Genomic DNA, 26,448 nt, shown 5'->3' on the forward strand with positions numbered 1-26,448 from the left:
AAATGAGATGTAAGAAATTATGTGGGAAAAGATTGGAATCCAGGGATGGGGCGGGGGGAGTCTATATTGTTTCTTTTTTGGAAAAGCACTGAATTTATGAATTATTGTGATTGTAAAATTTGAAAATAAAATATTTTTAAAAAGGAATCACATACCCTCTAACATTTCTTCGCTAAAAATAGCGACTTCCTGTTCCATCATCATCATCATCATTTTATTATTTATATGTCACCCATCTGACTGGGTTGCCACAGCCACTCTAGGTGGCTTCCAACATATATAATAAAACATTAAACATTAAAAACTTCCCTATACCGGGCTGCCTTCAGATGTCTTCTAAAGGTTGTATTGTTAATTATCTCCTTGGCTCACATCTCCAAAATTTCTCTGATGAAAATAGGGATGTCCTAAGGAAAAGCAGGACATTCTGAGATCAAATCAGAAACCATGATGGCTTCTGTAAATCCAGGAATGTCCCTGGAAAATAGGGACACTTGGAGGGTCTGGCATTCATCAAAATAATACAGCTTTATGAAATTATTATTTTCTCCATCATAGCTAACATTGGATATCATCCGTTGTGTTGTAGCAACAGTGGAACAATCTGACTCTCTGTTTGCTAAGTAGGAACCATTTAGTGTTACGTAGCTCCTCATGGTGTCAGTTCTTTGGAGAAGGAATGCAGCAACCCCTACAGTTTGGAAGCAGTGTGTGTACAGTACTCCTGAACCCAAGTGCTACAAAACTTCTGTAAAGCTGCTTCAACTCAGTAGCCAGCCCAGTTCCAAAGGGAAGGAGCCAGACAAAGGTATCTAAGTGGGGCAGAAGCATAATCAAGCTGAGGTCAATTCCAAAAAGGTGGTGTGGTATCAAAATGAACTATTAACAGAAGTAACAAGGGAAAGAGAAGTGGTGAATAAATCTCCCATCCAAATTCCCAGAACATGCTAAGTTCCAGAGCTTGAGACTGAGAGCTTCATTGGCAACATATAAACTGGAGGGCATATTTATATAAAAATTATTTAATGCAATGTGCATAAACATTAGCAATTCTAAGGTGTTTCATCTTCGGAGGAAGAAAATGCCGGCCTATTAAGAAGAGAGGGTTTGTATTCTTTGCTGCATCCAAAAGAACAACCCCTTTGAGATTTTATAGCAGTCAACAGTGCTGTCAAAATGTGTATATTAATTACTTGGTTAAAATTCATTTAAGATAAAATCCTGGCTACCAAAGGCACTTAAGTGTAAACTGATTATCAAAATAATTAGGTTTTAAAGGCACCTGCTTTCTTACTCTTAATTACTGCAGAAACAACTAAATTTAATAAGAGTGAAATGCACAGATAACATTACATGAGACCAATTAAGACTGATAGTATTAAACTGTTAGCAGTTTTCATTTAAAATTGCCTTCTCTAGAGACTCAGCTTGGTAGCCTTGTATTAGTATTCTTTACTACTATTCAAAGGAACAGGGCAGTTTCCAGCTTTCATTTAAAAAAAGAATTGTTAGGATTCAAATGAAGGAACTATGCAATGATAAGTAGTAATAAAACTAAGACGACAATTTCAAATTAGTATTTGTAGGCAATCAGCCTTTCTCAACCTGTGGGTCCCTAGATGTTGCTGAACTACAACTCCCATCACCCCTAGCTAGCAAAGCCAGAGCTCAAGGATGATGGGAGTTGTAGTCCAACAACATCTGGGGACCCACAGGTTGAGAACCACTGTGACTATATAGAGACACTATGAATGAAAACATTATCTGGATATTGTTCAACAGAAACTTGTTTGTTTAGAACTTCCTGTGCACCAGCCATGCTTTAGCTGTCCCACAAGTGCTGTCCCAAGACATTTTGCTGCCTGAGGTTGAGTCAAAATGCCTCTTACACCCCTACTAGAGCATACTAACTGTTAAAAAAATCTGCACCCTTTAGACAGTAATTCCTGGTTTTGTCTATCCTCCCCTTACGGTGCTGGTTTGAAACAGGTTGTTTTAGCCTGCTGGGCCTGTTCCTAATCAATATATTCTTCACAGCATCATCTTTGGGCAAAGAGTCAGATATGCAGTGGATACTCATGCTCTCCAAGAGATTAAACTAGAGATGTTATTCTCAAACCACATACTTCAACATTGCACACTGGCTGTGTTCAGACACCCCACTAAAGCATGGCTAGTATAACCTGAACAAGTCTAACTTCATCCTGGGTTCTTATGGCCTCCCTGACCTTTCATTCTCCCACACTGCCTGGTGGAGGAGTTCAGGTGCATTTGCTTTTAACATAACTGTGTTTTGGTGTGTTAACATTAACGATATTTAAAACAAGTCAACTTGTGCTAGGGTAGGGTTACCCCTTTTCCCAGGCTGCTTTTCCAATTGAAATCAACATCCCTGTGTTTTTTGCCCTGCAGGCAAAATCTGCAACCACCTGCATGATAGTTATATGTAGGACAGTTTGGGGGTTAACAGGATAATGGTGACAAGATTAGCTTCCTTCCTCAATGCCATGGAGCCCATTTGCAAGAGATCCTATCCACAGATCTTGTTCATCAAATCTAGTGTGGAATTTTGTGCTCATGTGCAAGCCTTTACCAATATGAGAAGTAGAGACAGCGTGTAACCACTGAGAGATTTGACTCCTAGAAACCCCAAGCAGGTTTATACTTTTGTGATTTCCACGATCCCTCTGTAATTTGGTTGTTTATCCTGAAAGTCGTATTCTATGTGACTATATTGGAAGAGACTGCAGTTGAAGGCTGAAATAAATGCATTCTATGTATTGTTTAGTTTTGAGTTGTTTTGTATGTTTATGAAAACATAAGTTTTTCTTTTTTCCTTTTGTTCATGTAAAGTTATTTTATTTTGGTTTTGTATGAATAAAAAATAAAAAATAAATTAAAAATAAATAAAGGCACAGGCATATATGAATGTGTTAAACTGGGGCGGGGCACTTTATTTAGCTTTAAACCAAACCTGCAAAGAAAAACAGTCATGGGAAATGCTGTAAAAAAGCAGGCTAAGCCTGCAGTGATACCACTCCTCTGCTAGGTCAAGGGCAAGCAGCCCTGAAGGTGAATAGGGAGGCTTTCCCCACAATTCTGGGGCCCCAGAAGTCTTGGGTGGATGGGGCAAGTTGGCCTCACCAAAGCCCCACAGCCCTGAGCTGCAGTTCAGAGAAGCAGGAAAGGAGCGCGGGGTGCCGACTTAACTAAGCCAGAGGCCTCACCTCTTCAAGTGCAGTGACAGACTATGTACAACATAGGCATGCTTGCCTACATCCCTCATGGTGGCCATGAACTTAGTTTGGGCTACAAACACAGCCCAAAGCAAGTGCATGTGAAAGTCTGTGTGAAAACTGTGAACTTACTGTGTGAATCAACCTTCAGTGTAATGTTCTTGTCCTCTCCTTATGGTGCACTGTTGCCTGTGTTATACAGCTTGGTATTTGTTGGAGCATGTTCCACCAAACATCTTAGGTTTTTTGCGACTATGATTGTCGCAGTTTGTTAGGTTTTTACAACTTCCATGTCTGGAATGATTGTTATGATTGTTCTTTGTATTTTAATATGTAAGATTTTAATATGTATGCATATTTTGGTATGTTTTTTTTAAATAAAAAGATGGTTCAATGAATTGTTTATAGAAACAATTGTTTATTGAAATGTAGTTACTGAAATGCTTAGGTGTACATATTGTGCTTATTTTTTATTTATCCTGTATAAGGGAAGCCACTTATTTCCTTTGTGGAAAGGCAGCATATAAAGTTTAGTTCAATCTCCGTTTCTGTTCAGTAACTAAAAAAAAAGAGCCAAGTGAATGGTTGTCCAATGCATTAAAAAGAAAGAAAGAAATTAAGCTGTTAACTTACAGGAAGTAAAATGCTGTATAAAAATAAATAACAACACCACAATTTCTTCCTCAGGATAAGTTAGTTTCCTTTTGTACCCAGCTTTGGCTACTACAGAATATGAGACCACATATTACATGAAATCATGCATTTTTAAAAGTAACTAAGTCTCTTGTCAGTTCAAGGCTTGCATTCTTGATTGCATTTGACATAATAATCATTATCATATCGCCAGACTGAAATCATGCTGACAGTACTGAAGTCAGGGCTGCTTCTTCCAATTAACTGAGAATTACAGATTTTCTCGTCTTCCAGGACGTAAGTTTACATTTACAATTCCACCGAGGTGAACAATGTGATGTGATAGATGTAGCAATTTAACGTGTGAACTTAAACAATAACTATTTCCACCTATGTTTACCCTCAGCAGGTAAATATGGTTTGGAAGAAAGACAGAAGGCAGGTACACTGGCCACACACCTCTAGTCAGTGTGCACATGTGTGTTCTTACATGTACCCCACTTTGAAGTGGTGAAAAGTTTCAGGGCAGTGTTTACCAGGGTTTGGCTTCCTTTTGAAGGCAGACTGCAGGTTACAAGTTTCAGCAGGTCTAAAAAAGTTGAGAATACAAGGCTAAGCATGAGCTGAGATACTGATCCAAGAATACACCCCCCCTGCACCTTCCTTTTGAAGTATGGCAGACACTTGTGCAGCAAGCATCATGTGTCTGGGACTGGGCAATCAAATGGGCATTCTTTTGAGTGGGCTGGCTATGCAAAGATTGTTTGTACCATTGCTGCCAGTGACACATCCTTAGAGAGATGGGTGGAGTCAGAGCCTTCTTGGCATCAGGCTTACTCTTAGACCTCTCCTCTGAAGGGGAAATGCTCCTTTGTGACCAGAGGTGGTGTCAGAGGTGTCTCTAAGGCTGGAAAAACCGAACTAGAGGTGTTAAGTGTCATGGGGTGGGATGCTCGTCTGACAGCCTGTTCTGCCCCTCCCCAGGGTCCTCTACCTCTGACTCTCTGAGCTCCTCCTATTCTATATCCAGATCTGACAGTCCCTCCAATACAACCTATACAAGGTTCATGGCAATGTAGGAGATAGTCAGGTAAGCGGGACAATCCTGGTCCCTGGAAACTAAACCCCTGTTGGTTTCTCATCTTTAATAGTTACTGTCCACACACTGTCCATTTTCTTCCTCCACATCAAAGAAAACTTTATTTTAGAAAATGAACGTTTAAGGCTCTCAGAATTGTGGATGTTAGACAAAAGTTTTAAAGGGGTTCTCTAGTGAAAGAATACCACTAAACATGTCTCTTGTATTCACCCTCAGTTTGTTTTCAGCACATACAAGAAAACTACAGAATCCCTGTAGATTAGCACATAGTTGTGAAATGTGGAAGGACTGGGAAACTGGGCATAAACTCAGGAACAAAATAAAATCATTAAGTACAGCTGTCACTGCTGGAAACTGCCAGATCTTGATGTAGACAGGGATTTTTTTCTTGTTGCCACGAGAAAGTTAAAAACTAATAAGCCATGGAGAATTATTGCATACTCTAATTTTCCTGAACAAATTGCAAAATAGCTGTCCTGAAAAATGGTAGGACACAGTTACTTGTAGGTATGCTAGATCATAAATTTCTTTACCAAGTTTCATTTGGGAAAATGCTATGCTGGAGTTGGTAGTAGTAAGTAGCAATGATATGACAAATAAAACATTCATTAGAAAAATCCCTGATCAAGTAAATGGATAGTTATTCATTTTAATGTAAAATGAGGAGAGAATGATGGAATATAATTAGTTTAGCTTAGAATCGCCAGGAGGAAGTAGTGAGACTTTAAATTCCTCTTGTCTATCACAGGAAAGTATTATTATAGTGGATAAAGGCTGGTTGTTCTTCTTGCCTACCATGGGGAAGAGAGACAAGAAATAATATTTCAGATTGCAACTGTAATGATTTACGCTCAAAGTTAAGAATAACTCTTTGTTAGGCTTCAGTACTGTAACTAACTTCCTAAATGTATGATAAAACATTTATCACTGCAGATCTTTAGGAATAGAGTACATAAGCATGTTGTTGCTTTCATTTGGATACAGACCTTTAAGAAGGAATGACTTTTGGATCATTTAAGTAACTTCCAATCATATATCCAAGTATGTGTAGATGAGGGTTTATTACCCTTTACAAGAATAGCTTTGGATAAACTCCTGCTTTTGGCAGGGGATTGGCTTTATGACCTGCAGGCTCCCAGGATTTAATAGGATTTCAACTAGAAATGTAGCCAAATGTGACAGATTCTGAGGACACTAATAGCTCTGAGAGGGCGTTTGGACTAAGAACAGCACATCTGAATGCAAATGACAGTTGAAATTTATTTAATTCAACTGTGTATGAATTATCAGCAACGTGCATACCAAGGAAGGTAAAAATGTGGAAGTGAAGGTTGGAAACTGATGGATTTTTTCTTCTTCAGGTGTTCCACACACAATCAGCCATTTCTATTTCCCTGAGCCAATGTGGACAATACTCCATGTTGGCTGACCAGCTTGTCTATGGACTTTCTCCCAATGTGTTGCAGACAACATACTTGTAAAAGGCCCCTGACTGAGCAAACAGATAGCCAATTCAGGGATTTCAGTCTAGTAGATATTCTGTTGTTCTGCTCACATGATGAGTGCTGGTGAGAGAACTGCTTCATTGCAGCATCTGTTTGAGAAGGCAGGTGCCAAGTGGAGAGCAAACCGCAGTGAGGTGCTAGATAATAAATATACGTCCACCATGCGATCTGAGCAACCCTGCCTAAGCTAGCTTGCTACCCTCAGGTACAATGAAGGATACTTTATGTTGCCAGTGTTTAAATAAGATTCAGTTGCCAGTTTGATATGCTTCACTATGTAGCATGGGAAGTGGCACCATCTTGTTCTTTGTCTCCAACAGTAACCTGAAGAGTCTGTAATCCGAGGTACCACTGTAAAAGTATGATCATTGTCAAGCAAGAGAATGTAGGAGGGAGGCATGGAGTGCTAAAAGTGAGCTGGAATTCAGTGTTGCACAGAGTACCATGGTAAACAGCCAGAGATTTACATTTTAAAAAGAGTAAGCAAAGTAGTTCTGCTGCATGCAAAGAATGGCAGGAAGACTAAAATCATTTAGGATGCAATTCAGTGTAGTGCTAAGAGACTTCTGTCAGTGCATTTCTGCTTGCCTGGCTAAATGATCTCCCCTACCTTTACACAAGTTATGTGTGCAACTGAAAGCATGACTTTGTTGTAGCATCCTTTGAAATCTGCAACTCTGGGGCCTTGTTTTTAAAGGGTAGAAAACAACAACAACAAATTGACTTCAGCTAAACTTCTGACCTTCTATCCTTTTATAAGATTAAGATCAACCCAAATAATTGTTCTTGGAACTCTTTATGTGGATGCCACAGAGTGCCATTTAAAAATCTTTTACAAGTTGCTTGCTCTAAAGTCGAGCAGTGTCACTTGAATGCTTTATAATACTGTATAGAACTTTCCTTCTCTGTATCCTTCATTCCATGGACTGCTATTATTATTATGTTTGAATGTGTTCCACTGCAGCAAGTATTTTATATTCTAGATGTCCACCACCAGTTTCTGAATGCTAATCAGTCCATATGCTATAAAATTTTACATGCAATATGGTAGTATTGCTAAGGGAAATCTGAGTTATTCACTGTGTTGTTTCTCCCGTGAAAATCTAACAGATCAGTTTAAACCTTGGCAAAGACAAGCAGCAATCCAGCTAAGTACACAGTAAAATAAAAATAAAAGGTAAGTCAGAAAATGAAAAGCAAACAGATATACCTCAAACCAACAAATTTATCAGAAAGCCAAGACGACAATAAGCATTTAGTTGTGTCAGATCCAGGGAACATTCATATCTGAATACAGTACTGAGCTGAGACCTGGATCCTGTGAAATCCTTTGCTTCTTCTGGTGCTTGAGTGATGAGAAAGGAAGGTGGTTTAAATTAAGGAAGCTGGAAGTAAAAAAAATGTTGTACTGTGCTGAATCTCATTTTGGGGGTAGGGGGCTTCATTCTTATTTCTAAAAAGGAAGAGTAGGACTCTTTATTGAGACTTGCAAGTGTGCATAGACCGCATTTTCCCTCAGTTTGAGACAGTCTTATATGAGACGTTTTTGTGATAAAAAGACAGATATCACCTCATATTATCCCAAATGTCACCTGATAATAGAGCCTTCAAAAAGAAAACAACTAGTTATAATCTTTTTACAATTAGGAACACCTACAGTGCAAACTCATACGAGTCTACTCAGAAGTATGCCCCACTTAGCTCAATGAGACATACTCCCAGCAAAGGGTGTATATGTTTGCAGCTCAAGGTAATATTTCAGACAAAAATGACATTAGCGAGGTCGCTTCAAAATGAGGACAAATGATATTTCAGCTATCACAGGCAGTGAAAATTGACAATTCCCAGAAGCAATATGCCTCTGAATGCGAGTTGCTGGAAATCACAAGTGGGAAAAGTGCAGCTGTACTGCTGTGCTGCTTGCCGTCTTCCTATTGGCATCTGGCTGCACACTGCGCAAACAGGATGGTGGACTAGATGGGCCTTTGGTCTAATCCAGCAGCACTCCTCTTATGTAGTGCCCTCACTCAAAGCATTTCCTTCCTGTTGGTCAATGTGGCGTTTGCCCATTCCTTGAGATTTTGTTTGTACAGGGGGATGGAAGTGGTTAATGTAGATTGACCAATGAGAAAGCTCAGAGGCGGAGCCTACCTGGTTTTGAGGCTCAGCCCAGGGGTTTTACCATTGGGAGATAGAGGAGTCAGAGTTAGACAGCCAGTACAAGACGAACATAGCAGTTGTGACAGCTAGAGTGAGAGACAGGGATAGAACTGAGAGAGAAGAGTGTGACTGTGAGATAGAGCCACATCTAGTTAAGGGCACGCATTTGAGGAACCGTTCTGAATATATTTAAAACTTGTTTGATCTTCAATAAACTTTAATCTTTGTTGTTGACTTTACAACCTGACTGAGACTCAGTATTTCACCAGAAGAAATCTGGTTGGTGGCAGTGGAAGAATAAAGCAGTGGTGTACAGGTCAATAGTCCGTGAAACGACCGGGGGCTCTGTACAAACGCCACAAAATTGGTGGCAGGTGGGATAAATGCACTCATGAGGGGAAATGACCACCTTATCTTGGGTGAGAAGACATATTGGTATAGTTGTGGAAAACCCAGTGTGTGCAGTGAGGCCAAAGTAATAAATCGAAAAGATTCGTACAATACTGTCCGTGCTATTCGCAATCTGCTATCGCAGATTGGAGATATGGTTTATTTATTCCTATCCTTTGTTTCCTGTTCCTTAACCAGTTACTGATCAACCTTTCCTGTTATCTCATCACTGCTAAACTGAACTCAAGGAGTCTTTGGTGAGGCACTAGGCTGCTCACAATTCCTTTAGGCATGCATTATAGCTCAATCCTTTATATGTTTACTCAAGTGGGGCTTACATGTAATATGAAGAATAAAATTCAATTTCATTATTCTTATTTATTTTTCTTCTGTACATTATTATGAGATATGGGGAATGGGAAGTAGAATGGCAAATGCAATTCAGTGTAAGCAAATGTAACTTGATGAGCAAGATTTGCTAATTACAACAGCACATTTTCTCGAAGCAAGGCAGTCTACATTAGCACCTATACGTTCTATTATGAGTGTATATTTTCTGTGTGAATTCCATACTGGGGCACTTGCCATAGTGGTAGATATATGAATTAGATTAAAATGACAGAACTTTTAGACCTTACCCTAGCTTCAGAATATTGAAATGTCCTAGACCTAGTCACTGGCTGAGCTGTTGAGTTGCAATGAAATGCTCAAAATTTTATTAGGATTCTGTTGTTAACTATCAGCAGAAAGTACCTAGGAACACAATGGCCCATGTACAATCTATGGGAATGGGTGCAAAGAAGCAAGCAGCCTGCATTTATAACGAATATTCTGATGACTTTTCACAAGCCTCCACATGTATTACTTGTTTTAAAAGCTAACAGCTGTAAGATACAATAAAATGTTGTAGGGGCCAGTAGCCTTTAAGTACGGTATATATTGAAAACCCTGGCTTAAGATACACATGCTTTTGCTTTCTGTATCATACTAATTTTTAAACAAGAATGTAGCAGTAGAAATAATTAGTGCTTAAAACTAGAAAGAGGCCAATGGAGTAGAAAACTACACAATCCTGCAGTAATAATTTTACATCCAGGATATGCTTGCTACCTGTTGTTCCCTTCCTTCTAGTCTTTTCCCTCCTCTTAGTCCAGCTGGTTGATATGCTGTTACTAATTCAAGCAGCACAGACCACATAGTCCCCTGCTACCTGTGTTTAACACAATATACAGTTATTTTGGTGATAGTAAATGCTTCAAAAAAGAAGATGAAGACACATGTTTACAAGTAATCCTGGCTTTTGCCCAAGTAATTAGAGTATGTGCCTCTAGTGCATCTTTCTAGCTACAGTACTACAAAAATGAGCAAAAAGGGAAGCACCCATCAAACACTAACAAAACCTGGCAATTACAGGAGTTAGAATGTCGTTTTCATTATGGTTCAGTGTTATAAAACAAAATGGTGGGGCAAGGGGTAAATACATAACAATCAATTGCAGATCTAGCTAAGCTAAACAAAATACAAGCTGGCAGATGTTCTCAGTCTGACCGAAACACTTTTGGCTGAACTATCAGCTGCAGGCAAAGTATAATATTTTCTGTTTTTGGGTGGCTCCTTGTTTGTTCAACTGATGGTTTGTCAAGCGCGGCACACCTTACTGACACATTATGGCTGCAAGCTTGGCGTAAATTAATATAAAACATACTGGAAGTAAGACACTGAGGAATTTGCTAATGATTTCTAATAAATATGGGGGTGGGAATGCAGCTTGCATTCCCCACATATTTTACTGCTTCATGGTCCCATTACTCCCCTAGATTTGAGAAAACACAATGTTGAAGTGACAGCAAAAGTCACAAGTGGCAGAATTCCCCTCATATGCAATTCACGTTTCCTTCTCCTCCACCCTACGTTCCTATTTCTCACTGTATATAGCATCTATAACCAACCCCATTTTTTGCTGCCTACAGGTCTTTTCCCTATCTATAACCAGTCCAACAAAGCTCCTCCGGACTTTGGGACCAACGTGAGATCTTAATTGGTGCCTTGAGACAGCTTGTGGCTAGATGAGGGAGAATAAGCTAGACTTAATCCAAACAAGACAGAGGTGCAGTTGGCAGGGAAAGATGGAGACTACAAACGGCCCTGAATGGAGTTGTGTTCCCCTGAAGGACTACATTTGCAACTTGGAAATGCTCATGCTCTCAAAGCTAAATGAGTAGCCCCAGTTGTGGCAGTGCTCAGAAGTACTTTTTTCCAACTTCAGCTGGTTCACCAGTTACACTCCTATCTGGAGAAAACAGAACTTGTTTCACTGGAATGTGTAAGGGACATCCAGACTAGAGCATTGCAGCAAGTTCTATATAGGTCTGCCTTTGAAGATGGCTGCCCTGATATTGGTTGGGGCTGGGCAGCTGGAGTCTACATGTGGATGTAAGTGGGGAGATTCCCTCTACATCCAAGCCAAATCTGTTTCCATGAAACTCAGGTTGAATTCTCATTTCCAAATTATTAGTGATGCTCTGCAGGCGATTCTCAACTTCTGGAATCACCATGCAAGTTCTTCAAGGTCTTTCTGAGTAACCAGATGTGCTTTACAAGTAACAACTCTACACAGTTTGTATCTACAGATTAGTACATTTCCAACAAAACCAATATCAAGCTTGTGACTTCTGTACCACATCTATCCAACCACAAATTTTCTGGCGTAAATGCTTTATTCACACCATGAGATGTACATTGAAAGCTGCGAAAGGGCAGCCAGGATTTCAATCAGTTAAATCAGCAGGCTTCAGTTGGCATACGTATATCAACCACAAATGGGAATTTTGTTTACAGAGCACAATTTGAGATCTCAACAGGATTTGTTAAAACCTGACGTACTATTAGATATAGTTAACAAACAGCCTGATCAAGTGAAGAAATTTAAATTTCTGGAATGATGAAGAGTGGTTGAGGATTTATTTGTTTGTTTGTTTGTTTAAAAACTATATTCAGATCACTTCAAAAAGGGACAGCTTGCCCTTGTTGTAGTATATAGAAGCAATAAGAAATGGCTGCTGAGTACAATTCAAGCTGAAAGACAACATTCCTATGAAATCACTGTAGCAGCTGATGAAGCTTAGAATGACCTCATGAAATAGCTGAAAGAATTGTCCATGGAATTGTTCACTGCTACCACTAACTAGCAAATATAACAACTGAAGTTGAAGATGGAATGACACATTCATGTCCAGCTCACATTTCTAAACTCTCATCTGCAAAGCTGCATTAGGAGGGGCTGCATTACAGGGGGGAAGCAGAGGGTGTGTGTTTAACCCTTCCCTTGCCCATTGTTATTCCTCTACAACTAGCCAATAGCTCTTATGGCCCAAATGGAGGCTTCTGGCCATGTTTCTGGTGAAAAACACAAGTCTGGGGCCCCAGCAAGGGCAGAAAACAGCAGGGGGAAAGTGGTATCCAAAGGTAGGATTAAGTTTCCCTTTTCCCACTTGCTTATTTCTCCTATGCACATTTCCTACCCTCTTTGCAGCAGAAGGAGCAGCTGGTGCATCTAAATGCAGATTGATCAGTAATAAGTAGCTAGTCTCAGTTTTAGGAAATGACATGCTCACTAATGCCGGACATGTGGACAATAATTTCCATTATGACCCAATGTTATTTTTCACTTAACCTGAACCAACTGATGAACTAAAGCTATTTCAAAAGCTGGAATACACTATACAGTACATATAAAGTAACCATCTGAAAAATTAAATCTTGTATTTGGTTTAGCAAATTCACTGGAAAGTAGTATAGGGTAGAATAATCCTCTTATTGTTCAACGTGATCTAATAACCTATCTGAGCACCATAAGCTATATTTATAATAAGCAATGTTACAAATGTTGTTGGAATGTTTCAATATTTGGAGAGGGAGACTGGTCTTAGGTACATTACATACCAAGCACTCATCCCCTCTAGTCGTGTTTGTAGCTCAAAAGAAAGAAGCAATGTGTGTGGGGTAAAAATACTACCGTACAGGACTACTATAAGGCTCCTCCCCATGCATGCCCCCACTCATCTCAAACCTGTTCTGGGGAAGGAGAAAAAGGAAAAGTCACATTGCATAAGTGAACCTCATTCTGCACAGATTCTGCACTTAGTTGAATCCTGCCCATTAATATACCTATCTTGTAAAATCTTCAGACATTTGCTAATCAGAAGCAGTGTTGCGGGGGGGGGGGGGGGGAGAGACAGCAAATGGAGGGAAGTGTGTCACCTAATGTGATTTGTTTTCTCAAGGATTACAATTTCCAGAGTTCTTTAGCTACTGGTTTCCAGAATTCCTAAGTGAACTTACACTGGTACTTTGGAAGAAGGAACACTATCTAAAGATCATGTGCCATTTATTTATAATTAACCCTGCCTTACTGCCATATCTGGCTATAAGTACGAATCAAACAGTCAGAAACATACAGAACTTAAAGGGAAATAGAGAAGCTGAAGGATGCCAGTCAATCCTCCAACTTTTCCAAACAGAGATGGCCTAGGGAAGGGACATACTTGGGTCCAGAAAGATAATAACTGGAAATAAAGCCAGGAAAAGACATATTTTTTTACTTCTAAGGAAGATGGCAAATTCTATCCTTCATTTATTTTTACTTTTGTGCTCAAGTTCCTCAAAGTGTACAACAGTTTAACCCAGACATATAAGACACAAGGTTTAGCCTAATGATTATCTGTAATTTTAGTACAGAAAAGAAAGGAACACTTTTGGTAATAACAGCTGATTTAAATAATCCTCCCTATGCCAAGAAACTCTCTGATTATATTTTACATTTTACACTGTGCACTCTTCTGACCTTATTCATAAACTGTAATTAAACACAATTTAAAACCACATTCATTTTTGGATTTGATTATAAGCTATAAAGCCTAATGTTAGATATAAAGTCTAATGTTAGATACTAAACCAATCTAAGTGAACCAAACTTAATTTTTTATGCATCTCATTGAGTGTACAACAATATGAAACAATGAATCTGAATTTTATTGCATTAATAAAACTAATTTTATTCTATGAATTTTCATATAGATTTTATAATGGGTGATTCATAGTTTAGAGGAAGGCTCTAAAATAGCTTTCAGAATTGAACAGGTATCGAAATAAATGATGAGAGACTACAAAAAAGAACAAAGAAAGCTTTAATCAAGAACCTAATCTAGGAAGAATTATTACTTATAGATTTTTTCATATGGGGACCTGATAGAGCTTCATCTTCTAACCTTACATGAACCACACTTCAACAGAACAAGAGTGTCATTTCCATACTTAGTATATAGCACTGATAATAACTGAACAGTGTAGCACAAATAATATAATTGCTCTAGATGGGGCTTCCTAGCAAGCATAATGATAGAAAAGCAGGAAATCTGGCAGACAGGTTTGAGTTACAAATAGATACAACAATATAAAAGATTAGGCAGAAACTCAAACACACACAGGAACTCACAGAAAATGATTAATCATATACTTAAACAACAACAATAAGCAAAACAGCTGATAAAAACACCTTCTTGACAATCTACCCCCTGAAAGAGACCCTCCCAAGTCACATAACTGGAAACAGTTGAAAATAACAGCAATAAATTGAGAACTGTTTCCTCCTTACCTGTTAAGTATTTCTTAATACTTTAATATTAATAGTTTTTTAAAGAAAAATATCGAACTACTTAGTTTTGTTTTACAAGAATGATACTAGAAGTTGTGTCCTACCTGTTATTAATGGTGGCCCAAGCATCATTAATGTTATTAGTCATCAGTTCTACTTTTCTGGTGTCATCAGTTGAATAATCACGGAGAAGTTTAAGTGCCAAATCATTTGCCACATCCACATTTATATGCCACTGCCGTAGCTCCTTTGCAAATTGCTGGAAGAAGAGCAGAAATGCATATAAAACATATTACACATTGTTGAGGAACATTTAGAACCTTTCCAAGTTCAGGTAATACATAAAACATATTTGCTAGTTAGATACATGAAGTTTCTGGGTAAATAATATCCCTATTTCACTTCAACAAAACATGCTGTTCCATGCAGTGTGGTTTTTTTAAAAAAAATAGTTTTAATTAAGATTTTTTGTGTGCTATGAAACAGACAAATAAGCAGAGAGAAGTACAACTGAGGAGGAAGAGAGGGGGGAGAGACGGGGAGGGAGAGAGATTGGGGTGTTGTTCTTTCATTCTATTGTCTTGTATTAGTGTAGGGGTTGTGTCAGGATAATGTGAATAGGTCCTATATCTCTATCTACAGTATTTCTATATCTATATTTATATCTATGAATTAGAAGTACTTAGGATTGGGGGAGATCCATTCATTCAATTGTAACTTTAAAACTCTTTAGGTAAAATCTGGTCTAAGGGTATCTAGAATTGTTTTGTTATGAGATGGAAGATTATAAATCTAGTAACAAAAGTGTAACAGAACTGTTCAAGAAAATGCAAGGTACGAGTATGCCAGGCTGTATTTTAATTGTCATTCATGGTTTCCCCAGAATAATTCTGGAAACTGCAGTCTGGTGGTGCCAACAATTTTATGTTACAAAATGAAACCCACATTCTTGTCACAGAACTACAGTTCTCCGGTTTCCTGAGGAACACAAATGGCCTTTCAACCAGTTTGAGAACCAAGCTACACATTACATGTAGTTCTGAAATGGTTTTTTCCCCATTTTTCCCCCTGGGGAAAAGCACTCACAGCAATCTTGAGCTGAGGATGGGGTGAGAAAGGAAGGAAGGAAGGAAGGAAGGAAGGAAGGAAGGAAGGAAGGAAGGGGCAGATTTACTCATTCCCCGCCAGTTGTTTCTCTAGTCACAATTTCTCCTGCTCAGCCTGTTTTCTCACCCAAGTGTGGCAGTATATGACTATATAAGATGAAGTTTGGTATTAAGTCTGTGGTGTAAATATATACATAACAGTATATATATTGTCTGCTATATGGTTTTTTCTCTCCTAAAAATAAATGGGTGATTTAAATATTTAGCATTCTATATTTATACATGTGCTAGTGATCCATATAGGGCATATAGGGAAATAGGACAAATGATGAGTACAAAAATTAATAAATATATTTCAAAATTTCATTTATTGTTTTATCCATAAGTTTATGTAATGAGTGCCACCTACTGGAATAGTACTGAACATGCATATACAGGGATAATATAGTACTGATAAAAAAAAATAATTATTGGAATATCAGTTCTTTGCTACTTTCTCCCAAGAGCATAAAGAAAGCTTTTAAGAAAAACGACCCCAAAACTGTTTTGAATTTGAATGCTTTGACAAGGTTTATGCCACATTCACACAAAATCATGGAAGGGGGGCATTTAAACTTAAATAAAATTATGTTATGAATATATATCACTTGACAGCCATGACCAGCAGTTTATTGTTATGTAGGTTTAAATAATATTGCTATGAAACCTCACTGTCCTGGTCTGTTGGAGAACATTAGGAAACATTTGTCCTCAGTTCCAATGTGTTAAAAGTCTTGAGTAAATAATGTAGTTGTGCAAAGTAAAAGCCATAATAGAAAAAGTAATACTATAATTATTGCACCAAAATTCTTTGAATAATATGTGTTTGCTCCCCTTTGTGAAAATCAGTTTTCTTTTCTCTTATCTTTGCACTAAAGAACTGCTTTTGACTTGACTAACAGCACTGAATTAATTAATGAGAATGAAGCAATTCTTTGAATATTTATCTGTGACACAAAGCAGACTGAACATCAGGTAGATAAATGAACAGCCTGAATATAATTACTGCAATGTTTTTGTAGTGTATTTCTGGAAAAAAGTTCCAAAGGTACAGATAAACATTAGAGCAATGTGGGTCAGCAACCTCCTCCAACTTAAAATGTATTTTCATTACAGCCCATGAAGCTCCCCTTACAAATAAGCAAGGGTTGAGGAATATCTGTATAATAGAAAAGATGTAAATTGATGGGTGGTTCACACCATGTTTTTTGTATACATGAGCAGCAGTGACTGTCCTGATAGTATGAAAGAACCACTGCAATCTTGAGTGCTCTTGCAGGCTGCTTCTGTGTCCCCAATACTCAAATTATGTTTCTCCACACCAATATTTAACTTAAGCATAGTAGGAACTGCTTTAAAATGCTGCTCTTCATGTTGCCCATTCATTCTTGTGTTGTTGGAAAAGAGTGTTTGTGATGACCAGCTTGTTTTCTTGGCAGAACTCTATTAGTCTTTGCCCTGCTTCGTTTTGAACTCCAAGGCCAAACTTGCCAGTTGTTCCTTTTATCTCTTGATTCCCTACTTTAGCATTCCAATCCCCTATAATGAGAAGAACATCCTTCTTTGGTGTCATTTCTAGAAGGTGTTGTAAGTCTTCATAGAATTGGTCAATTTCAGTTTCTTCAGCACCAGTAGTTGGTGCATAAATTTGGATTGCTGTAATGTTAAAAGGTCTATCGTATCGAGATCATTCTATCATTTTTGAGATTGCATCCCAGTACAGCTTTCGCCACTCTATTGTTGACTATGAGGGCCACTCCATTTCTTTTATGGGATTCTTGTCCATAGTAGTAGATATGATGGTCATCCAAACTGAATTTGCCCATTCCCGTCCATTTTAGTTCACTGATGCCCAAGATGTCAATATTTATTCTTGCCATCTCATTTTTGACCACATCCAACTTACCAAGATTCATGGTTCTTACAATCATTATGCTCATAATGAATCACAGATTTTTTAAAAAATATCATTGTGGCAGTGATTGTTCATACTGGTTTTAGATGCTTAGTTATTTAATTTTGTGTCAATTGCTTGTATTTTATTAGGCTGCCTGATGTTGAAATGTGCATGCCACCTTAGGGTAAAGGGCAGAATGAATGAATGAATGAATAAATGGAGTCTGATTCAGTCTGACTTATGGCCATGCCAATCCTTGGAAGTTTGATCACTGCCAGTATCCAAAAATGGATACTGAAAGAAATGTAAAGTGTCCACAGTCCTCCTAACAGAATGACACAGTACTTGTCATTCACTCATACGGCTTTCTACATGTTTTATTTTTCAACCAACATCTTTGTTTAAAAGAAGCGAGCTAATGCAACAGGATCAACACACGCTATTTGTTTTATTGGTAAAACACAATGAAGTAATGGCCTATAAAGTTTCACTCAGGAAATGTGTACTTTTCCCAGTGCTGCTTGAATTTTAATGACCTTGTAATCCTGTCTGAAGAATACTATTTAATAGGCCGCCTGACAAACGCATTACAGGACTATTTAAAAAGTGTTGCTTCTCACCATTAACTTCAATACTTATATCTATTAAAATCCTGACATTACTAAACACTAGTATCAGTTAGAATTTTTTTAAAAAAAACACAGAATGTAGGTCTCTCTCTTGTTCTCTCTCTCAGAAAACAATTAATCTTTTCAGTAACTTTGAAGAGGTGCAGTCCTCAGTCATCACTTCCATTTCTTTTCACAGAGATGGAGACCAAAGTGATGCAATGAGTGTTTTATCAGTCAGCCTATTAGAGTCCCATTATTTTCTGTCTTACATGACTTCATATAATGAATTTTTATAATTAAACTAATGACATACCTCTTCTCTTCTTTTTCCTCATTCTCTTTTTACTTTCAGGCCCCATTTATCTCTTAATTAATCATGGTTTCATTCTCCCTCTCTCGCTCCCTTTTTTCTTTCAAAAAGTGTTCCATTACTTTAATTTCATTGTGACATATTTTAGTTTATCTCTCTTGTTTCATAACTTTGCTGACTGTTAAATAGTTTAAGGAATTAGGGAAATGTGTACATCATTCTGATCATATATACTGAAATTTTCTTTAATTATAAAATGTTTGCAGCCCCAAAAGTCCCTCACATCTTCCTCCCACCACAACTGTGCTACCATCTCTTAAGACTGCAGAGGGAAAAAACATGGCTGGCATTCCTGTATATGCACAGGCTGGGCACAGAAAATGTTGGCTAGAGCAGCCCTTCAGAAATCTGTTCAAAGGCCCAAACTTTGTGATTTAGTCATACATGCAGGGAAATGCCTGCCTGGTGGTCATTTTCTTACTTTGGTAGCAGAGGTGGTGCTGTCAAGTAGTGACAGGGTCAGTGGTAAGCAACTGTGGCTAGAAGATACTGGTATAGTACAGGGAGGAGAACAGCAATAGAAATGAGAGAGATAAACTAAGAAGAAAAGTCATTGTTTGGCAGTGAGTGCAGGCAGAGGCTGGATGGCCATCATGTATGCTTTAACTAAGAACTGTGAATGCAATTATATAGAACTTTCCAAAGGCCAAATATAAAAATAAGACTTTTATATTCCACCAAGTGTCCGTTTCTTTAAATACAGTTTTTACATAATGTATGCAATACCAAAATCATATTCAAGAGCAATACAGGATGTCTCAAAGCCAAAGTTCTGTCAAAATATTTCTTCATTTAATAAAAAGAAAAGAATCTCTACTTGTTGCTAAGCCCTGTATTGTATATGCCTTGTTTCTCTGGCCTACCAGCAAGTCTTTAGCTGAATACCAAGAACAGGTCCTTCTATGTGGTGGTTTTTAGAAAAGTTCCAAACCTTCCCATTTTAGCCTACTTTTGGGTAATTTTATGGCACTACGTTATAATAATGGTTATATCTGCTGCTATTTTAATGATACTTAATGCTGTTGTTTTAATAGCTTGTAATTACTTGTAAATTGATTGCTCAAGGTCTTAATGCACTTATTAACTGCTGCTGTTTTTATATTGCATATTGATTTTTAAATTCCCGTAGTTTTTGTTTTGTTTTTTTCTTGTTTAAATAGCTTTCATTGATGGTTGTTTAATTACTATTTTGTAAACTGCCCTGAAAATCCTGATTGCATGAAGGGCGGTTTGAAAGCTGAACAAACAAATAACCTTAGTAGATTGATGTTTTACTGATTGCATACAGATAGCAACTCAATACATATTTGTTCAGACAGGCCTTTGGAGCATAATAAGAGGGACATCATTTGAATTTGTATAATATAATGCTGATTTGTCTGCTATACTTTGTACCATATTGTTGTTGTTGTTTAGTCGTTTAGTCGTGTCCGACTCTTCGTGACCCCATGGACCAGAGCACACCAGGCACTCCTGTCTTCCACTGCCGCCCTCAGTTTGGTCAGACTCATGTTTGTAGCTTCGAGAACACTGTCCAACCATCTTGTCCTTTGTCGTCCCCTTCTCCTTGTGCCCTCCATCTTTCCCAGCATCAGGGTCTTTTCCAGGGAGTTTTCTCTTCTCATGAGGTGGCCAAAGTATTGGAGCCTCAGCTTCACGATCTGTCCTTCCAGTGAGCACTCAGGGTTGATTTCCTTAAGAATGGATACATTTGATCTTCTTGCTGTCCATGGGACTCTCAAGAGTCTCCTCCAGCACCATAATTCAAAAGCATCAATTCTTCGGCGATCAGCCTTCTTTATGGTCCAGCTCTCACTTCCATACATCACTACTGGGAAAACCATGGCTTTAACTATACGGACCTTTGTTGGTAAGGTGATATCTCTACTTTTTAAGATGCTGTCTAGATTTGCCATCGCCTTTCTCCCAAGGAGCAGGCGTCTTTTAATTTCGTGACTGCTGTCACCATCTGCAGTGATCATGGAGCCCAAGAAAGTAAAATCTCTCACTGCCTCCATTTCTTCCCCTTCTATTTGCCAGGAGGTGATGGGACCAGTGGCCATGATCTTCGTTTTTTTTTGATGTTGAGCTTCAGACCATATTTTGCACTCTCCTCTTTCACCCTCAATAAAAGGTTCTTTAATTCCTCCTCACTTTCTGCCATCAAGGTTGTGTCATCTGCATATCTGAGGTTGTTGATATTTCTTCCGACGATCTTAATTCCGGCTTTGGATTCATCCAGCCTAGCCTTTCACATGATGAATTCTGCATATAAGTTAAATAAGCAGGGGGACAGTATACAGCCTTGCCGTACTCCTTTCCCAATTTTGAACCAATCAGTTGTTCCATATCCAGTTCTAACTGTAGCTTCTTGTCCCACATAGAGATTTCTCAGGAGACAGATGAGGTGATCAGGCACTCCCATTTCTTTAAGAACTTGCCATAGTTTGCTGTGGTCGACACAGTCAAAGGCTTTTGTATAGTCAATGAAGCAGAAGTAGATGTCTTTCTGGAACTCTCTAGCTTTCTCCATAATCCAGCGCATGTTTGCAATTTGGTCTCTGGTTCCTCTGCCTCTTCTAAATCCAGCTTGTTACTTTGTTTTTAATGTTGTAATTTTGCCGTTAACTGCCCTGGGCTCTTGTGAGGAGAAGAACAATAGCAATAACAGTAATAACAGAAGCTGCTTCAGTTACCTCTCCCACAAGCTTCACAGGCTTTATTTCCTTATCTATTGGAGGACAAATGTAGGGAAGGTAGTCAGGAAAAGGTGTACAGTTTGTCCGTAATATGTGAATGATCGTATCGTTGGCAGAGACATGCAAATGAAAACTCGTTTGCCATTGATGTGTGTTATGCTGAAATATGTATCTTCCGATCACAAATATATTTTGTTGCTACTTCCATATAATATTTTTTTTTAATGTAAGAAGAGATGCAGTATGAAAGAGGACTCACATCAACAGACCCTCCAATGTCCCTATTTTCCAGGGACATCCCTGATTTAAAGAAGCCATCCCAGTTTCTTATTTGATCCCGGAATGTCCCACTTTTCCTTAGGATGTCCCTATTTTCACTGGAGAAGTGTTGGAGGGTATGGAGTTATCCAACCCCCAAGCCGTCTGAAGGCAATCCTGTATAGGGAAGTTTTTTTAATGTTTAATGTTTTTATATATGTTTGAAGCTGCCAAGAGTGGCTGGGACAACCCAGAAAGATGTGTGGGGTATAAATAGTAAAATTATCATTATGGAATGGGACGTCCGGAGAAATGTTGGAGGGTATGCATCAAATATCAGAAAAGAACTAATGACTATTATTTTTTTCAACCTATGTATAGCAATGGTACAGCAATACTGGCCTATACTGCAGGGTTGTTGTGAAGATTACAACAATAAAGCACATAAGGCACTTTGAATACTTGAAATTTGGCAAAATACATGTTTAATATGAACGTCATCAATTTTCAACTGTAATACCAAATCAGATTAGACGTAAAGTATCAGATACCTACTACAAATTAGAATGTATAATTTCAAACATAAATGAATATTATCATATGACTGATGCAAAAATCAGTAGCTCTCAGTTTAGTTAATATCTAGAAAAAGAAATTATAAGGGTTAAAATTGTCAGGAAGCCTCACCGCCCAATCCTTGATATGTTGGATTCTCTGTTAGTTTATTCAGTGGGTCAAGGAAAGGAACTTTACACCTGCTCAAGGCCACTTTTCTGTTCTTACTTGACATTTCATTGGGTTAAGACCTAGCGTTGAAAACAGATGTCAACGCTGGACCTCATAATCCCTTTTACAAATTAAGTCATATCAGAGGAGGCAAATTAGTTTCAACATTGTCTTTAAAAAATCCCTTTCAGCAGCCTCTTTCTACATGCCGTCATATGCACAAAAGACAGCTAGTAAGGAATAATAACTCTATTAAAAGTGACAAGCACACTGAAAATAATTCCCTCTGCATTGTATAATATATTAGGGACAGAATGCCAACAACTGCTTATCATAACACAGAAAACATGAAAGCACTTGTCTTGAAATCCTGATTTATTATTAGATCTATACATTCAAATACCAGCTTATAATAGAAAACTAAATCAACTGAGTTCAGTAAGATTTGAGTTCTCTTGATTTCACATATGTCTAGCTCAGTCAAGCACAAAACTGCTAATGCCATCACATCTGAGAGGCTTTTATGCAGGGTTTGACACAATAAGAATCACAAGGCAGACAAAGGGAGATTTTTCTTTTGAAGGATGAAAATAAAAATAATGTTGCTAAGCTAGAGAATAATTTATTTGAATTTAGGGGAATGCGAACAAGAAAAACAAACAACTGTTCAACATTGACGAGAGCTGTTAGTACCAAGAAATGGCACAGTCATGAGGCGGCAGGCTGGCAGTAGAGACCAAAATTCAATATTCATTGAATCAGGTAAGATGTTGGAGTTTTCTCTTTCCCTATTTGAAAACTATGAGAAACCTATGTACTATAAAGGATTTGTAGGCATAATACAAGGTGACCAGTTTCTTTTCCTCCACAACCATCTCTAGGTTGGCCTCTTAGAAGAAATAACCAGCTTCTAGCACTTAGGAGGGTTATACATTTTGAATTAAAAGGCATACAGAAACCACAAGCTGAATAAAACTAATTCATACAACTGTGGGCTATATTTTTTAAACACACACACACAACTAGTTTCTTATTCTTCTCCTGAGATGCTATCTTGCAACTTGAAAGTCAAATCTGCTATATATTGCATTTAAATCCCCAGCTGATATGCCAATGTCATACCAGTGGATTAAAGTCATAAAACCACAATCTCATAAGATATTGAGTATCACCCAATGAGTTGCATATGACTTATTTAAGGAGGATACTGGCAAGCTGGAAAGTGTGCAGAGGAGGACAGCCAATTATTATTATTATTATTATTATTATTATTATTATTATTATTATTATTATTATTATTAAAATTTGCATGCCGTCCTATACCCGCAGTTCTCAGGGCAGTTCACAACATAAAAGCACAATGTAAAAAACATAAAATACATAATAAAGACAAAGACAAAGACAACCCAATAATTCCCCCTTCTACAACACATTTTAAAAGGGCATCAGATGTCAATCATCCAAAAGCCTGGTTAAAGAGGAACGTTTTCGCCTGGTGCATAAAGGTAAAGAAAGGCCAGCCAAACCTCCCTGGGGAGAGCATTCCACAAATAGGGAGCCACTGCAGAAAGGCACATGAAGAAGGGCCTCATATGGAGAGAGGCGAACCCTTGAAGATGATCAAGGGTCTGGAAACCAAGCCTTATGAGGAATGGTTGAGGGAGCTGGGTGTGTTTAGCCTGGAAAAAAGGAGACTGAAAGGAGATATGATAGCCATCTTCAAATATCTAAAGGGCTGTCACATGGTAGATGGAGCAAGCTTGTTTTTTCCTTCTCTGGAGGGAAGGACTCAAACCAATAACTTCAAGTTAAAAGAAAGGAGAATCCGACAAAACATCAGGATGAACTTTCTGACAATAAGAGCTGTTCAACAGTGCAACAGATTCCCTTGGGAGGTGGTGGACTTCATTGATGTTTTTAGGCAGAAGTTGAATGGCAACCCGCCATGGATGCTTTAGTTGAGATTCCTGCATTGCAGGGGCTTGGACCTTTGGGGACCCTTCCAATGCTACAATTCTATAATTCTACGATTTCCGGATCTATTTCAAAAAATGCCACTGGAAATACAGCTATATCCATGTGGTGATGGCAGGATTGAGTTAGTGGCTCATGTGATTCTGGCCTATACTCTGTATAAAGATATGAGGAGTGAGGTATTACCCCTCTACTGCTGTCCATGCCAGGTTGCTCAGCCATTGCTACTGTGTCCATTCTTCTAGCAGATCAAGATAATCAGGTGACAGCAAAAACAGCAAATTTTTTAGCAGGGGCATATAGAATAGGATCTATTATTTTATTATTGATATAAACCTCCAAAATGTATTTTGTATAATTAAGCTTTCACCTCTATCTTCAGTACATTTTATCTTATTTTATTGCTATGGCTAGTGGCTGATGCAAATAAATTCTTCTGATCTGATCTATGATTTTTAAGAAAACGTGTATAGAATTGCAGCCTTAGTATTGCAGGGAGAGGTCTTATTTAAAATGATCTACCTGACTATACATAATAATTATGTATCCTATATATGTGTGTGTGTGTGTGTGTGTGTGTGTGTGTGTGTATAAAGGTAAAGGTAGAGGACCCCTGACAGTTACGTCCAGTCATAAATGACTCTGGGGTTGCGGTGCTCATCTCGCTTTACTGGCTGAGGGAGCCGGCTTTTGTCCACAGACAGTTTTTCCAGGTCATGTGGCCAGCATGATGAAACCAGAGCAGCGCACAGAAACACAGTTTACCCTCCCGCCAGAGTGGTACCTATTTATCTACTTGCACTTTGACGTGCTTTTGAACTGCTAGGTTGGCAGTTCAAAAACACCAGTGATACACCAGTGATAATATGAATATTTTATATTGTTACTTTGCTATTTCAGTGCATAAAGGAGGGTTTCCACTGAAACATACCGGGCAATTTACTATTTTACTAAAATTCCCAGGATTTTTAAGCACCATTTTGAAACTTGCCTCTTTTAAGCTCTCCTCCAACTGAAGAACCAGTCTTTGCTCCTGTCAAGATCACTTTAGTATTTCATTTGCCTTCACTGATACAGCCTATAGTACTAATCAGTTCTACTGCCTGGATAAGATAGAGGCAATCAAAGGTGGCAGAGGAATTGAACATCATAGTGCATCACAGAATGTAAAGTGATATCAAAGAAGTAAGGGAAGGTGGTAGTTCACACAACACATGCAGGACAAAGTGAAATATACTCAAAAAACAGAATCATGAGGAAGTTTATGTGTCTTTATGTGATAGGAGATCTGATTGATGAAGAATACTGTGTGAAATGAAACTACTCACGCTGCTTCAACAACAACAAAACCCTACTGCATCAAATATAGGGATGGAACTGGAAGGCTGTTATGCACTTCAGCACTGCCCAACTTGACCATTCATTCATACAATCAAATGAAAAATGATATTTTCTTCAAAAAGAAAATCTCTCTCTCTCTTCATCTCTCTCTCTCAGTATCTACACACACACACACACACACACACACACACACACACACACACACACACAATATCACTGATCTTAACCAGACTACACTCAGTAAGGTAGGGATGGCTAACCTTTTTCAGGCCAAAGGCTGCATTGACCTATGGTCAACCCTCTGAAGGCACTGCCAAAGTTCATGTGACAAATTTTAATTTTTTTTAACAAATGACACATTTGAGGGGTGGTGTAGGGTCACAAAACCTGGTGACGTGTCAGAATCAGAACAGGACACCCTAAAAAGTGGCCACTAAAATATGTATCATGGTATCACAGTGTAGCTTCGACTGGCCGGCTGAACCAGGTGAGGAAGAAACATATTTACAATGGAGAAATAATCCAGTCTAATATATTGGAATATGATTATATCCTGAACTACAAGTAATAAAATAATACAACTACAAAAAATAAATATCATGGAAAGAAACGGTCTGGAGGAATGCAAGTTTCTTTCCTTACCCTAGCTAGGCAAGATAGCACTAGCAACATTTATTATTCATCCCAAAATGTTATTTCTACTCAATGAACTCAACAAACTAGAAACGGATGATTCCCAATTAAGAGAATA

The 26,448-nt window shown here is 38.2% G+C and overlaps 1 protein-coding gene across 10 annotated transcripts in view; it reads right to left on the minus strand.

Moving 5' to 3' along the window:
• DMD (dystrophin) overlaps nt 1-26,448 on the minus strand; it is a 1,036,503-nt gene that overhangs the window by 245,395 nt on the left and 764,660 nt on the right. For all 10 annotated transcript variants that reach the window (XM_081197764.1, XM_081197771.1, XM_081197761.1 and 7 more), the window contains one exon: nt 14,781-14,935. In XM_081197764.1, the coding sequence (XP_081053890.1) occupies nt 14,781-14,935 (155 nt within the window). The remainder of the gene's footprint in view (nt 1-14,780; nt 14,936-26,448) is intronic.

This window comes from Podarcis bocagei (genome assembly GCF_964188305.1).
Source record: "Podarcis bocagei genome assembly, chromosome: 6".
Taxonomy (NCBI): domain Eukaryota; kingdom Metazoa; phylum Chordata; class Lepidosauria; order Squamata; family Lacertidae; genus Podarcis; species Podarcis bocagei.